The sequence below is a fragment of the Aristolochia californica genome, unplaced genomic scaffold, assembly GCF_029961685.1.
Source record: "Aristolochia californica isolate CCGP_79_NKW_82.1479 unplaced genomic scaffold, dmAriCali1.0.hap1 SCAF_5, whole genome shotgun sequence".
NCBI lineage: Eukaryota > Viridiplantae > Streptophyta > Magnoliopsida > Piperales > Aristolochiaceae > Aristolochia > Aristolochia californica.
This window is the reverse complement of record NW_027182214.1, coordinates 43,429,260-43,443,455: the sequence shown is the minus strand read 5'-3', so window position 1 is coordinate 43,443,455 and position 14,196 is coordinate 43,429,260. Positions and strand designations below refer to the sequence as shown.

Genomic DNA, 14,196 nt, shown 5'->3' with positions numbered 1-14,196 from the left:
CAGCCTGTCCTTGTCTTCTGAATGGTAATTTCTGTTACATCCCGTTGCTAATTAATGGCGGAGACAAGGAAGCAGTGGAGAGTATAATCTATGAAAGAAACAATTAAATTGGAAAGAGTCCAAAAGCACCTTCGTAGTGCTTCCTTTCCGAGGAATAATTCTAAACAGATTCAATAATGGAGGAAGAGCTGCCGGCGATAAATGCAGTCAGCTGCTCCACTGCTTCTGCAGGTGTCTTCTTTTCTCGAAGCGGGCATTACAGTTTCTGAGGAGTGACGCAGAAGACATCGAAAGGAGGAAACCAGCTAATTTTATAATTAATAATTACGAATTTAAATTTTATTTAAAATATTTTTTTTTTAAATTTCAATTAAACTAAAAAAAATATTTATTTACCTCTGAAAATACGAGATATTACATGGAGTAAAAGACGAAAGAGGACATGAGTGAGCACCGACACTTCTGAGGAGGCTTCACATTCACTCTACAGTTCTGGGCACTAAAATAAGTGCTCTAGTGGGTCCCAGAGCCAAGTGGTGGCGTTATCAGATGGGCCCACGGCAACCGAGTCTAGTTGGGCCTTAGACAATTCCCCACCGACATGTCTCACCCGGCTTTTAATAAGAGCAACTTGGGCCTGTAGGCAGTAATGTTAGTTCTGGATATAATTATCTTAATTAATCATCTTAAATGTGGGTCAGTAATGACTCTAGTCAGTATTTTTGAGAATGGAAGGGTTATGGATTCTTTTGAGTGAATTTAATCTTACCTAAAATTTTATTTTTCAAGAAAGATAAAATAATAATTATTTTATTACTTAAATAAAATTCTTGGCCTTAATTTTTTCTCCCTTAATGAGAAAGGAGGTTTCTCCCTTAATGAGAAAGGAGGAAATTAGGGGTTTTCACCGTATTTTATATCTGTGTCTCATATGTGCGTTGGATTCGAGTCGGGTTTAGGAAAACCAATCCTTAATTCGAAACCCTATGAGTTTTTTCTCTAATCGTCTCTGACCGGTGAAATTCGAAACCCGAACCCAGATTTTTCAGGTCAGATCGGGATGAGTTCCCTAAAAAACCCGACTCGATGCTCTCCCCTAATGGGCATACAAACAAGCCTGATTTTCTTACAAATTATATCGTTACTCAATATTTTCAGTTTATAATTCTTTATCTATGTTGAAATTTTTAACATTTTGGAACATAAAAATATGAAAAATGATGATAAATCAGTGATTGTTTGTTTTATCTTATCCCCTGATTAAGAATCCAAAATCATCATCTTGATCATAAACGTAACTGTGAATAAAGAAATGGGGTAATTAAGATTAAAGACAGGGTAACATGGGACCAATTTCCAAGGTCTTAGCCTGGCATTGGAATTCTATACAAGAGATGATGATTCCCTTAATAAAGCTTTGAGCTTTTGTACCGGTTTCCCATTCCAGCCAGTATTAATTCGTGAGTTTCTCTTACTTTAGTGAGATGGGCACTCTTTCTTTGGTTGCAGAAAGTCGTCAGAGACGGTAATTCATCATTCCATGAGCGGCTCAATTCACTTTCTTCTGGGAGACAATCAACGACTCTGTTGGAGAGCACTTGTACAGGATCGTCTTCTTCGTCTTCTTTTCCTGTATTTTGACTGCTTTACTGAAAAACTATATTGATTCATGTTGCTATGTTCGCAGTGAAAATTTGTAGTCTTTTTGGGTTATCCTTTAAGCCTGGGATGCCATCAAGTTATCCAACGCCACTTCGGCTCATAACGAAAACCAAACATCTTTCATTGAACAGCAATGTCATTCTTCTCTGTGCAAAGACAACTACGACAGTGACAAAAAGTATCTCCAATTCTTTGAATTCATTTCATCCCAACTACGACAGTATTAAAAATACGTTAAGACAGGCTGCAGAAACTATTTTTTCTCCTTATTTTGATGTATCATACAGTTGAATCATTGTTGGGTTGGCCTCCATCCTTTGCACACTCGATATGATAACATCCCAACTCTTCTGTCTTTGTCCGCACCCTATTGCCAGAGAGAAAAAGGGTTCAACAAGAGTGATGACATTATGGGCAGCACTAGAGTGCTGCAGTACTGTCCGCTGGGTGTGTACTCACAGAACCCTGACGTCCCTCCACGCTGTAACAGTCCAGAATATAGTAAACCTTCTTCTGTTATAACTTAAGAATCTATCATCTGTGATCACTATGTAGCAGTATATGCAAGGGCTGTCCAGCCATAAGTGGTTGGGTATAATGTAAAGAATCTCAAAGTTCACCAACTACGTAAACTTTTGAGCAGTAGTTGAGTATTTACATGCCAAGCTGCTTGCATCTGATATCAGCGACCAAATGTCGAATGTGCGGTCCATACCATTTTACCCGTTCCAAGTGTTGGACTGAAACAGCCCAGTGATAACCTGAAATAAAACAGTTGGGAATCAGATCAATCTTGGCCAGTCATCTAAGGCAAATACCATCTAAAACTATTGATCCACCAGTGACGGATGAAAGAACATTTGATTTCACTACCTTCGGATTTGGCGATGTTATCTATTGATGCAACGACATTATCGGCCCATAAACCTTCTTCTGAGTCTTTAACATTCCCATGCACATGCAATACACCACCCTCAGGCCTGAAGATTGAGTTTCCACAGGTACATATGGTTACCATATATAGACGTTGCAGGAGAAAAAAAAACGCTAAAGCATACTCTGATACAAAGAATGAAAAAAAAAGAACCAAATGGAGTAGAAAAGAAATAAAAGATTGACAGATATATGTCCAATCAACTATAGAAGGGCTGCAAAGATATTGAGTATAAGTTAGGTCCCACATAAAGCTGAATTTGAATTAGTTAGGCAGAAGACAGCCTAAATAGGTTTGGTTTCAGGTCTCAGTATGTATTCAGGTCCAAATTCAACTGTCACAAGTACTAATTTACACATCTGTGTGTTACATGCATATGAGCAGGTATATTTTTATTTCTTCTGAGGGATTAAAAATTAATAGTCACTTTACTATAGTCTTGATGAAAATATAAAGATACTTAAATCATATTAATGAACTTCTCAGTGATATGACTCATCATGAACTTTATACTATAGAACTAGTTAGGCATTGGATCATGCTGAAGCTTAGCCTAATTACTGAAGAGATAAAAATCAGGGTTAAGTCTGGAATGAATTTAGATATCCAAAATTAGACATCAAAGAACGGTTATTTTTGCTTCTATGTAACTGGAGGCTGACAATTAATTCCACCTACAGTTACGGCAGATAATAAACCTTTAAATCCTCAATCTTATAAAGCTGTTAAAAAAGAGGTCTTCAACAACATATATAATTAAAGAGTTAATTACCTGCATACCCTAAGAAATATGCAAGAATGGCTATATACCCCTGATATTCTAATCAATGTCTCTATACCCCTGATACTATAATCAATGTCTATATACCCTTGCAATATGATTGAAACACCTGTGTACTTTTTTGCCTCAATTCTGTTAGTTTTGATAATATTGGCCCTTCAATAGTAGATGCCATCTCGAGGGACCCACTGCTCAAATCTTGCAGGAGCAGCCCCCCCCCCCCCCCCCCCCCCCCCCAACTTTCTTTGTAGAGGACACGCCCGCCTGCCTTGGCAGGCAGCAGATGGAAGTTTCCCTTTGCCGGGTTGTTTGACAGGAGAGGTTTACAGCCCCTACCACAAAGACCATAGCTGTGGGCCTATTACTTTTTAAAACTTTAAAAGTATTAAGCGTCAACTTTGTATTTTTACGCATCAAAACAAACAAAAATTGGGCCAAATGGTAGCTGGGTAATATCAATCATATTGCAAGTATACATAGGCATACTCTTAATATCAGGGTAGATAGATATTTTTGCCCTGTTCTTAGGGTGTACAGCTAATTGACCAATCACAGAAAAAACAATTGTTGTTATCACTTGCAATACCTTAATGCTCTCACAGCAGTAACCCAGCTACACTCACTTGATGGAAGAAGGCCAAGGCAAACGCGATCAGCAACTCCCTGCCATTGTCAGAACTGTGGTTCAGATGTATGTCCTTGAAGGAAAGTAGTAAAGTACAGTTTGGAAAAAGTACAGCCGACTCCAACATGCTTAGAAGAGCCCCTAACGGAGAACAAGAAGTTTAATGAGAAAAGCTATTACGAAATAAAGTCTCTAGTAAGTTAATTGCTACTGATATCTAACATGACAGAGAAAACTGATTTTCACTTAGATAAAAACGATGTCTTTTTTTTGGAGAAAAAACAACACCATTAAAAATGATGTAACTTCTTCCATAATAATAAAGACAAGAAAGTGAAACTCAGCCTCCCTAGACATACTTTTGGTGCAGTAACCCGGTTATCCCCTTCTAGTACTATACATCGATCTGCCACAGAGTTGGCTTGAATATTATGTTGAAGAGCTGCTATAGCATGTGGATTCCACTCACAAGCATAAACCAGTTTTGCCTTAGCCCTGAAAGAAGTTCAATATGTTACTTTGTCCACAATACTCAGGCCTCAGGAGTTACTCATGGTCAGAATAATATTAACTAGAATTAAATCAGAATAATGTACTTTACTAAAAATGGCAGCACAAAGTATCCAATCCCTGCAAACAAATCCACAACAGTTTCATTCCTACAGTCCAGACGGCCCATGCGAATCTTCTCAGAGAAATTTCCAGAGGAAAACATGCACTTTGTGGCATCAAAGGAATAGGACACTCCATTTTCATAATGAGATACCCAACCATGATCTCCCACAAGGATCTCCAGAGCACTGTCCCTTGTTGCATTTGGGACAATTCTACCCTAGAGAAAACCAGAAAATACAATTAGGACAAAGAAAGGGAGAGAAATTTAAAACATTCACCACTACAAACATAAATTACATATACAGGGATGTGTGTCTGATACAAACTCTGTCACATAAGAAGCATAAGAAACATGGGGTCACAAGCTCTGATGAACGTTAAACATTGTAGCCGTGCAATGTTGATAATTACCTGACGTGCAAGGCGCTGTGTCCCAAGTGATTCAGCAACAATGGTCCAGAGTTCATGACCAATTGAATCCCATATCGGATCCTTAAAGGATGTGACTGGAAGCACAATTATATCTCCAAGGCACTCCCACCTAAAGTATCGGTTCATATTTGTAAATCATTATTTACATTATCTTGATGGTGTTCTCAGGCTACGTACATAATGATGAAATCTTAAAAAACTTGTAAAGATTATTATGAGGGCAACGTATAATGCATCAAGTAGACAAAAATAAGATGGACTGATATCTACTGGATGGACGCACCTAGTTGGCAACTGTTCTAGTAACTGGCGAGGCAGACCCTTGTGCTCGAGCAAAGATGAAACTGCTTCTTTCAGCATCTTGTGTGGAGACTTTGGTGGTTGCTTGATACATATCACATCATCAATACGTACAGAACCCCCACATGCCAACAGGGTATTTGAAGCCTCAGAAACAGAAATTTCATTTATAGAAATATCCTTCCTTATTAATTGTTCAGAGATGCCAGGAACACCTAAGGACTCAAATACTTTTCTCTGAAGAAAGGAATAAGACCCTTCTGTAATTGGAAAACATATGTAAAGCCCATCCTGGCTACAATGAACCTTCCTCCCAAGATCTAACCAACCAAATCTTTTTAATATGTCCTTTCCTACTTTTCCAAATTTTCTTTCCAACTGTAAAACAAAAGGTTTCCCATCAATAGCATTGCCATTGCTCTCCACCACTTCTTTGTCTTGTACCATCGGCTGTTCTTTCATTTCAAGTGGAATTTTGTCAAAAGATATCAGTGGACACAAATTAATTTTTGTTGGCTCATTGAACTTGGTTCCAAAAGCATAACAAGAGGCCCCACCACCAATAAGGAAAACATTATCACCAAAAACACTGGTAGTTCCACGAACAAAAAGATCCTTGCTTATAGACTCAATTTTCACATGCCTCCAAACTCGACTACTGAGATTAAGCAAAGCCATCTCTTGACAATATTGTTTGATGGGGCAGCCACCAATAATTCCAAGATGATCATTATAAAGAAACATACAGTGCGAAAATCTTGCATAGGGCGCCATCCCTGTTGTCTTCTCCTTCTTCCAAGCACAGGTTCCAACATCAAAACTGTAAAGATCACCAAGGGCTTTTTCTCCATCAAAGCCCCCAAACATAAATAATTGCATCCCCTTCGCCACCAAAGAATGTGAATGACGAGCACAAGGCCACTCCTTTCCTTCATTGCTTATTTTATTCCATTGCAAAGTTTCTGTATCTAGAAAATGCATGCAGGAATAAATAGTTTCATGGTTGAGACCACCAAATACATATATCTTGGAGCCCACTGTAGCAGCTGCATGTCTATGCCTGTTTAAACAAACAAAAATAAAGAAAAGAAAAGAAAAGAAAAGAAAAGATATAGGAAATGCCATTTGATGCTTTAACCAATTACTAAATTAAAATATTGCAGACTTCTTAGTAACTAAGATTGTTGATCAAATCATACGTTAACATCAAATGGCAACATGCAGGAGCTCAACACCAGCTCCTTGCATCGACATGGCTTCTACACTATATTGAAAATTTGAAAAGATGATCAATACTGCTCAAAGATTAACTCTAATAACAAGATCCAAAAAGTTAGGATTGAAAAGATCACCTACGATTGAATTCGCTTCCAGTACAGTCCAACAACTTCCATTCACCTTTGGCTGCATTCAGGACCCACACATCACTTAAAATTTTTGTAGGATCACCTCTTCCTCCAATCACAAAGACATGCTCTCCTACTGCTGAAGATGTATGACCCAATCGTGAAGATGGAGATCTCTCAGCATTACTTGCTCTTAACACACCCGACAGAGGGTCCAATATGAGGGTATCATTTCTTCGAGCATGTCGTCCTAAGCCTCCAAAGCCACCGAATACTAGAATTTGCCTCTGGCATCCAATTTTTACAGTACAAGCTGAGTGGCCCCAGAGAAAGAGCTTTGCAATTGGCTCCCCATTAACTGTCATCTTGATGGAAAGACAGGATTCGGCATCTTCTGATACACCTGGAAAACAGATTGCAAATGTCTAATCGATGTGTAGAGAAGCTACAGATTAGTAAATACATAATAAAGACAAGCACAATATACAGTTAATCAAATTCTATAAGTAATTTTTTGATTGATAATAAATTAAGAAAATGTCGCTTGTGATGCAAAATAGACTTGGGAAGCTAATTTCAATTGCATTAGAGATTAATGTGCTATGTTCAGTAAATTAAAAGTGCATTTATATCCTGTACAATATACAACAAGAAAAGTGGAGTTCGTTAACTCAAGGATTAAATGTGAACAAACTTGCAGAGAAAATTCAAAATGGTTTGGATCAATCTTTTTAGTTTGAATTATAAGGAGACAATCTCAATACCAATGATGTTAATAACAGCACAAAGAAAGTAGAAATTCGAAAAGGGTCAATCATGATTTCTGAACCAAAACCAATTAAGATAATCTTACCTGAATGAGAATCTTGATTTGTGTTTTTTGAATTGATATCTCTGACTCCCCCAAGGGATGGATCATTTACATCACTTGCAGGATTCTTGCATGAACAGTCAGAACCATTGTCTTCTGTACAAAGTATAGCACATTCAGTACCATAATTATCTTAGCTCTTGCCCTGATGGGTAAAACATCCTACTGCAACAAACTCTTAAGCTAATTTTGGATTCTTTACCTTTGATATTGAGTCTAGCAGAATAAGTATCACATTCATCTTTCCCATTATCACAAATAGTACCGAACTTAGTATGATCTGTTGCACAGGATAAATTGTCCTTCTCAAATGTTGCTTCTACAACATCGCACAGACCGTTGGCTTGAGAAATAAATGAGCTTGCCCCTTTGACCGAACAGTTCTGTTTTTTTACACTCAACTCCTTCGGTTCTAAGAGAGCCTGTAAAAATTCCAGTTTGACCCACTAAAAGCATGAAAATGAACTCATGCTGCCACAGAAGTTCAGACTTCAAACTTAGATAAGAAGCTGTATAGATTAGAAACCCTTTTGATGTACATCCATCAAGATCATTATCATGTTACAGATAAACCTATTTGTATTATTCAAAGTTAGTGGACATCTTGATATATGGAAACGTTCAATAATCAAGCTTACCTTAGACTGAAGAACTTGGAGAAAACCATCAGTTCTCCTTCTGTTGGCCACCATTTTCTCATTGGCTATCCCAATAAGATACTCTAAATATTTGGGTGAAACCATAATGTTACCTATCTCACCCAGAGGTACCTCGAGTCTTATTGAGCAGCGAATGGCCACCATAATGCGTTTGTGTAAACTTGTGATGCCTGCCAAACATATGTGAACAAATCTCAGGATATACCAATGTAGTAGGGCAGCAATGCTTGTATTCAAAAAGTTCTGATGTTTCTCTATAAATAACACTTAAAACTTAAGCATACTAAAAAAGCATTTGAAGCATATGTCAGTAATGTATTCTACTGAACTTCAGAAAAAAAAGAGAATTTAATTAAAAAAAAAAAAAAAAACAGAAGCGCGTGGGTGGCAATACAAACTGACCGGACTCTCTATAGCCACAGGCAATAGCAGTGGAGACGAGCTCCTGAGCTGAACTGACATCCTTGCATTCGACAGCAACAATAAAAGGCTCGAAGCGAAATACTAAATCCCCTGAGGCGATGGGAGACGAATCGCTGACACCGAAGAGAATGTCTAGGACGGTATTAGAATCAGCCGGGTCGTGCGTGATGTATAGCCAAGACCCACCCCGCGCTTTCTTCTTACTGATGGAGGAGGGGTTCAGTGGTTGAGAAAGGATAGAGATTCTGCCTGAGCAAGAGCTGGTCGTGTAGTAAGATGGGTTCTGATTAATGGAGTCGATGAGAGAGACAATAGGTAAATCCAAAGACCCTTTTGGCGATTTGTCCGTGTAGTCTATTGAGGAGAGAGAAGCGAGAACCTTCGACTTCCTCTCCTCGAATTCCATAGCTCTCCGTGTCGCCGCGTCTGAAAGATATCCTCTCCTCCCTTCCCCGCGGCGTCGCCTCCTCCTCGCGGCAGTGGCGGCAAAGTATATGTACGAAGAGAGGACCCAAGTGACGTGGGACCACAGATGGCGCATTGGATGGAAGTAGATGGAGTAGTCCGGACTCACTGTCTGTGTCAATTACCGAATTTGCCCTTTCGTTCAGTTTTAACTTTTCAATTAGAATTTCTTGATTTCTTCTGGATCCACTGGTTCTTTGAATCCTTGAAGGCATTGAAAAAAGCAGCGAAAGTCCAAAATAATTTTCCGCGTATGATTATCAGCAATAGTAATGGTGTGCCCTACGTATTGTTTTTCTTTCTTTTACACAATTGCGGATTTCGTGGTTGAGACGAAGAATTGACGGTTGATTTCTGCTGCTGGTGACAAGAAGCTCTCGAAAGTAATAGTTCCCGACAACTGAAAGGAAGGCGGCAGCAATACTACAGACGGTGGAGGCAGAAAAATCAACGAAAACAAACTCCTCTCTAAGAAAAACAGGTTAGGAAAACTTACTTTTTATTTCCTTGCTTTGTGTCTTTAAAACAAAATTTAACGAATCACTATGAGTGCTTGCTTTAGACTTATAGAGTGGCACTGGGAGGGACCTTCTGGGGAATCTGCTAAGATGGAATAATATGCTGGTTAAATATGAACTTGACTTCAAGCAATGAGCGGCTCTAACCATTTCTTTCACTGCTTTGGAAGTTGTTGCATTTGCCAAATTCAAATTCAGAAAGAAACTTCCAATAGTTATCGTGTTAAAATGAAGAAGCAAGGTTTAGTTAGATATGGGAATTTGATCAGGTTTTAGTTTTCTCTTGAGTGCAATGTGAAGAGCACTGCAAAATTTGTTGTAGAGTAGCTGGATTAATGACTTGTATGTTGAAGTCACAATTTAGTTGGGCATACTTGATTTAATTACATGGATTTCTGGAATCTGCCGGTAGAAAGAAGCAATTTTACAGAGTCTAAAGTTGCTTTTCTACAATCCTCCGCAAGACCCGTGGAGTTCTCAAATCTCATTGAAGCAGTGGCATGACTGTCATGAAACAGAACTTTGATTCTTTTTTTGCAATTTCTGATTCATGGCAGTTTGGAATTGGAGTTCAGATAGCCAAATGAAAGGCAAGTCCATCCATGGGAAAGAGAGAGAGAGAAAGAGAGAGAGATCCAACCTTTCAGGGTCCGAATATAGTTATGATCAACCCTACTTTCCGTCTGGTTAATGCTGATTATCATCTCTCACTCAATTTTATATGTTTGGCTGCTTTCACTGTTCATCTGCAGCTCTCCTGATCGAAACAAAGGAATTATGCAAGTTCAACAACTATCTGTCACTATGTAGCTTCAAACTCCAAAGGAGAACATTAGAAGATTCAGGAATAAAGCCTAAAGCAAACACTTCAGACGTACAAATGGCTATAAAGCAAAGATCTTAAAGCACCATAAAAAAAACAAAAAATTGTATCGACTCTTTCTTTTAACATCTCATCATTATGTGAATGGTATTCTACGAGGGAGATGTAAGCTCCAACCTGTTTCAGGTTCCATCCCTCTTCAAGACTACTTTCATTTTCTTCTTATTCCAATTCCCAATCTGCATCTAGTCTACACAAAGAAATTTATCAATTTTAACAAATCCATGAGAAAGATAGAGCTTAACCTGTTCCAGTTTTTCTCTTTGGTAGTCTCTAAGTCTTCACTGTCTTCTCTTGAGTCTTTGCCATGTCAACATGCTACATCAGCATCTAAACAACCAAGTCATCTTCTTCTCATAAGATATGTTAGGTAAAATATCAGAGCCAACTTATTCTTTTCCAAAACTTTGGCTAGAATTAGTATTGTGAAGATGCGTGAGATTAAACCAGGTGTTCCTGAGTGATTAGTTGAACTAACCAGACAACTTTGGGCAAAGCTCTCAAATATTTTCCGTGTTCTCTTATCAGAAGCTGCCCCTTCTTTGGGTGTGGCTGCTATCCTACCAGACGATGATAACCAGCAAGGTGACTCGACGCTTTGTTTTGCTATTAAAAACTCTGCAGATTCTGGGGATATTGAAACGTTAGAGAAGGTTTTCTATTGAATGAAGAGTGAACGTAGAGTGGTTACAGAAAATATTATCATTCTTGTGATAAAAACATATGGAAATGCACGCTTACCCGACAAAGCAGTGAATTTATTCGACTATATGGTGGATGAGTCGAATAAATTCATTCTTGTGATAAAAACTCCCTACTGCTGTCACATTTGGTACTATAATTAGTGGGCTTGTCAAACAAGGGACAGTGGCAGAAGCCATAAATGTGATGGCTTCAATGGAGGAAAGAGGTCATTTTCCTAACGAGTTTTATCTACTCGGCCCTTATCAGTGGATTTAAATCAGGTAATTTTGAAGAAGCAAAAAAGTTGTGGCAGGGGATGATAGAGAAAGGTTGCAAACAAAATAATGTGGTCTACACTGCCCTTATAGATGGATTTCGTAGAGAAAGAAATGTGGAAGAAGCCAAAAGGATTCTCTCACATATGGTGGAGATGGGACTGACACGAAATGCCTTGACTTGAGAGTTCTTTGATGAAGGGTTTCATCAAGGTAGGAAGAATCCATGAAGCGGTTGAAGTGTGGAAGATGATGACTCAAAGTGGGTGTTTACCAAATGAGATCAACTATAGTATACTAGTACATGGTCTCTGTGAGGCATGAATTACTTAAGGAAGGTATGATGGATATAAGCCCGATGTGGTGTATAGTTCGATGATCAAAGTTGGGAAAAAGCAAGAACCCACACGCTGCAAGAGATTTTTTAGATGAGTTAGTTGCCCGATTATGCAAACAAGGGAGAGTACAAGGTGCTTCAGTGCTTGCAGAAGTTTCTCATTCAGAAGCCCCAAACTTAGGAAATGGTTGTCCACGAACTTTGCATGGAAAAGGTGTTCATTGCTTCAAAATTTCAGAGAAATGCCAGAACAGTGATGATGATGCCTTGGCTTAAATGGGTCTTGTCTCCCAGTCGGATTTCCATCCCGGTGAGCTGTTCAATTCACTGTGCATTCTTTTCAGAATGAACCTCAATGACTTCTTCAGTGGAACCATCTTCAACTGTAAAAAAAAAAACCCTTTCTACAGCAGGCGAGCATGAACAAGTGTTAGACCTCCTCGTCTCTCCCTGCGTGCTTGTTAACACAGCAACTTTTATCAACTCCAGGATCAAATGTTGACTTGACAGATACAACTGGTTTTGCCCTGATTCACTTTGGTTAACATTTGTCATGACACACAAACTTTTTTCAAGCAGGACTGGGGTTGGTCAAGATTTCTTAATTGGCTTCAAGCTGCTCCTTTGGCCATTTCTTTTGCCTGTTATGGATGTTGATGACTCCCTTAAGAGTGTATGCATGATCAACTCTGTTGTTTGTTTTCCCCTTTCTTCCTAGTTATATATTAGTTTTTCTCGATACAGAAAACGATAAGATACGAAAAGGGCACTGTCTCACCTTCTCTTGGTAACATATTTTAATGCTTCTCTCCTGCAAAGAGAACACGTCATAATCCTTGTATAAGAAAATGGATCTTCGGAGTAGGTAATTTTGCTGCCAATTTTACGCTCTGGTCATTAGACCCTGACTTTATCTTCCCCTGAGGTGACTTACGGGCAAGTTGCAAGTTACAGAGTTCAAACAAGAGTAAAATTGAAGGCATGGGGTTCAAAACGAGGAAGGTCCAGTGATTTTCGACATAAGAGTTTGAATTAAACATCAAATTTATTGGGAGAAATTATTGCCAAAACAGACACAGCGTCACAATCAATTACATAGAATTAGAATATTTTGGCAACACTCATCGGAAGACATGCCAGCAAGATGAATATTTTGGTAACACTCATCGGCAGGCATGACAGCAAGATGAAGTCATGGAGGAGGACTATTGTACGGAGGTATTTGGAAACATGAAAATTCATCCCCAGCCAATTCCCCAAAATTCATTCTTTTTTAACTCAATTGAAGAAGGTTGGAAACTCTTCATATACAGTCACATCTTCAACCAGAAAAAAAGTGTTCTATCTTCACAAGGAGAAACTCTGGTGCAGTCGTCCTCAACTAGTACTGGAAGAGTACCTCGAGGTACAATACTTCTCAATTTCTTCCGCTGTCCTTCCAGGGATTCTACCGGCAATCAGAGACCACCTGGCCATCATCAAAGCTACACTCATCAGCTAATTATGCTCAAAGAGGAGGATAGAATAACAGTAGACAGAATCAGAGGGAGGGGGGAGCCAAACCTCTCTCCCAGAAGATTAAACATCCTCTCAATAAGGGTCTCCTCGTCCTCGGAGAACTCCGCCTTAGAATCCTGGCTACTTTCCTCTGAACGCACATCACAGGACAATCAGAAGATCAATATAATAAAGAAGAGAGAAGAAAGAGGGAGAGGGGAGTTGGGAGGCAAAACACAGACCTTGAGAATGCTGCGAAGTTTCTTCAGACGAGTGTTCCAAGTCAGCCATGGTAGATAGCCTTACGGAAGAGAGAGTAGGAAGAGAAAGTGGGTAGAAGAATTGAGGGAAGGTAGGCGCTTAAATATTCAAATCCAGGGACCTTATTGGGAGAACGAGACCGGATGGTGGAAGACCGGTAGTTGGTAGAGGGCCAAGGAGAAGATGAGTTGGTTGAACGGTTGGTAATACAATGTCTCATATTTTCTTGTCTGGACTTGCTTTACTGACGAGAGAGATGTTAAAAGACTCGATAGCTTGACGTACGTAGAACCTGCTGTATCTTCCTTCATTAAGGGTACAATCCCAAGTTTTAGATAGAGAAGACTCAAAACATTAAAACATTAAAAAAGCATTCTGGTACATGAGAATACATGTAGCCTGTCTCAGCTCGAATGGTTTCAACTTCCCTTAACTTACGTTGGTTCTTAGCATCTCATTTTAACTTTGGGCATTATAAAAAATTAAAATGATAAAAAAAAAAAAAACTAATTTTATTTCTTCAGCAGAAATTGACGTGAAAATCTATCAGTATAAAAGGGGGGAAAAGGATTAAAAAATTTAATTCTTATTTACATTCCCTATTATCAGAAAAGGTGGTAATCTCATG

General features: G+C 38.8%; 3 protein-coding genes across 4 annotated transcripts in view; all 3 read right to left on the bottom strand.

Moving 5' to 3' along the window:
* Positions 1 to 14,196, bottom strand: part of LOC137965725 (protein translation factor SUI1 homolog) — a 53,389-nt gene that overhangs the window by 37,306 nt on the left and 1,887 nt on the right. The window lies entirely within an intron of this gene.
* LOC137965699 (tRNA wybutosine-synthesizing protein 2/3/4) lies at positions 1,800 to 9,193 on the bottom strand. 2 transcript variants are annotated; one of them, XM_068812012.1, is made up of 13 exons: positions 8,628 to 9,193; positions 8,205 to 8,395; positions 7,769 to 7,988; positions 7,549 to 7,662; positions 6,702 to 7,098; positions 5,333 to 6,409; positions 5,029 to 5,158; positions 4,599 to 4,834; positions 4,362 to 4,497; positions 3,964 to 4,040; positions 2,536 to 2,642; positions 2,321 to 2,423; positions 1,800 to 2,143 (listed from the first exon to the last, which is right to left on the bottom strand). In XM_068812012.1, the coding sequence occupies exons 1-13, from the start codon at positions 9,187 to 9,189 to the stop codon at positions 2,083 to 2,085; spliced, it is 3,411 nt and encodes a 1,136-aa protein (XP_068668113.1). In that variant the 5' UTR covers positions 9,190 to 9,193; the 3' UTR covers positions 1,800 to 2,082. The 2 variants fall into 2 exon arrangements, with proteins under 2 accessions (XP_068668113.1, XP_068668114.1); XM_068812013.1 differs by lacking the exons at positions 1,800 to 2,143; positions 2,321 to 2,423; positions 2,536 to 2,642; positions 3,964 to 4,040; positions 5,029 to 5,158 and having other exon boundaries at positions 4,411 to 4,497.
* Positions 12,837 to 13,625, bottom strand: LOC137966634 (transcription factor CPC-like). The gene is made up of 3 exons (XM_068813316.1): positions 13,550 to 13,625; positions 13,374 to 13,458; positions 12,837 to 13,278 (listed from the first exon to the last, which is right to left on the bottom strand). The coding sequence occupies exons 1-3, from the start codon at positions 13,596 to 13,598 to the stop codon at positions 13,188 to 13,190; spliced, it is 225 nt and encodes a 74-aa protein (XP_068669417.1). The 5' UTR covers positions 13,599 to 13,625; the 3' UTR covers positions 12,837 to 13,187.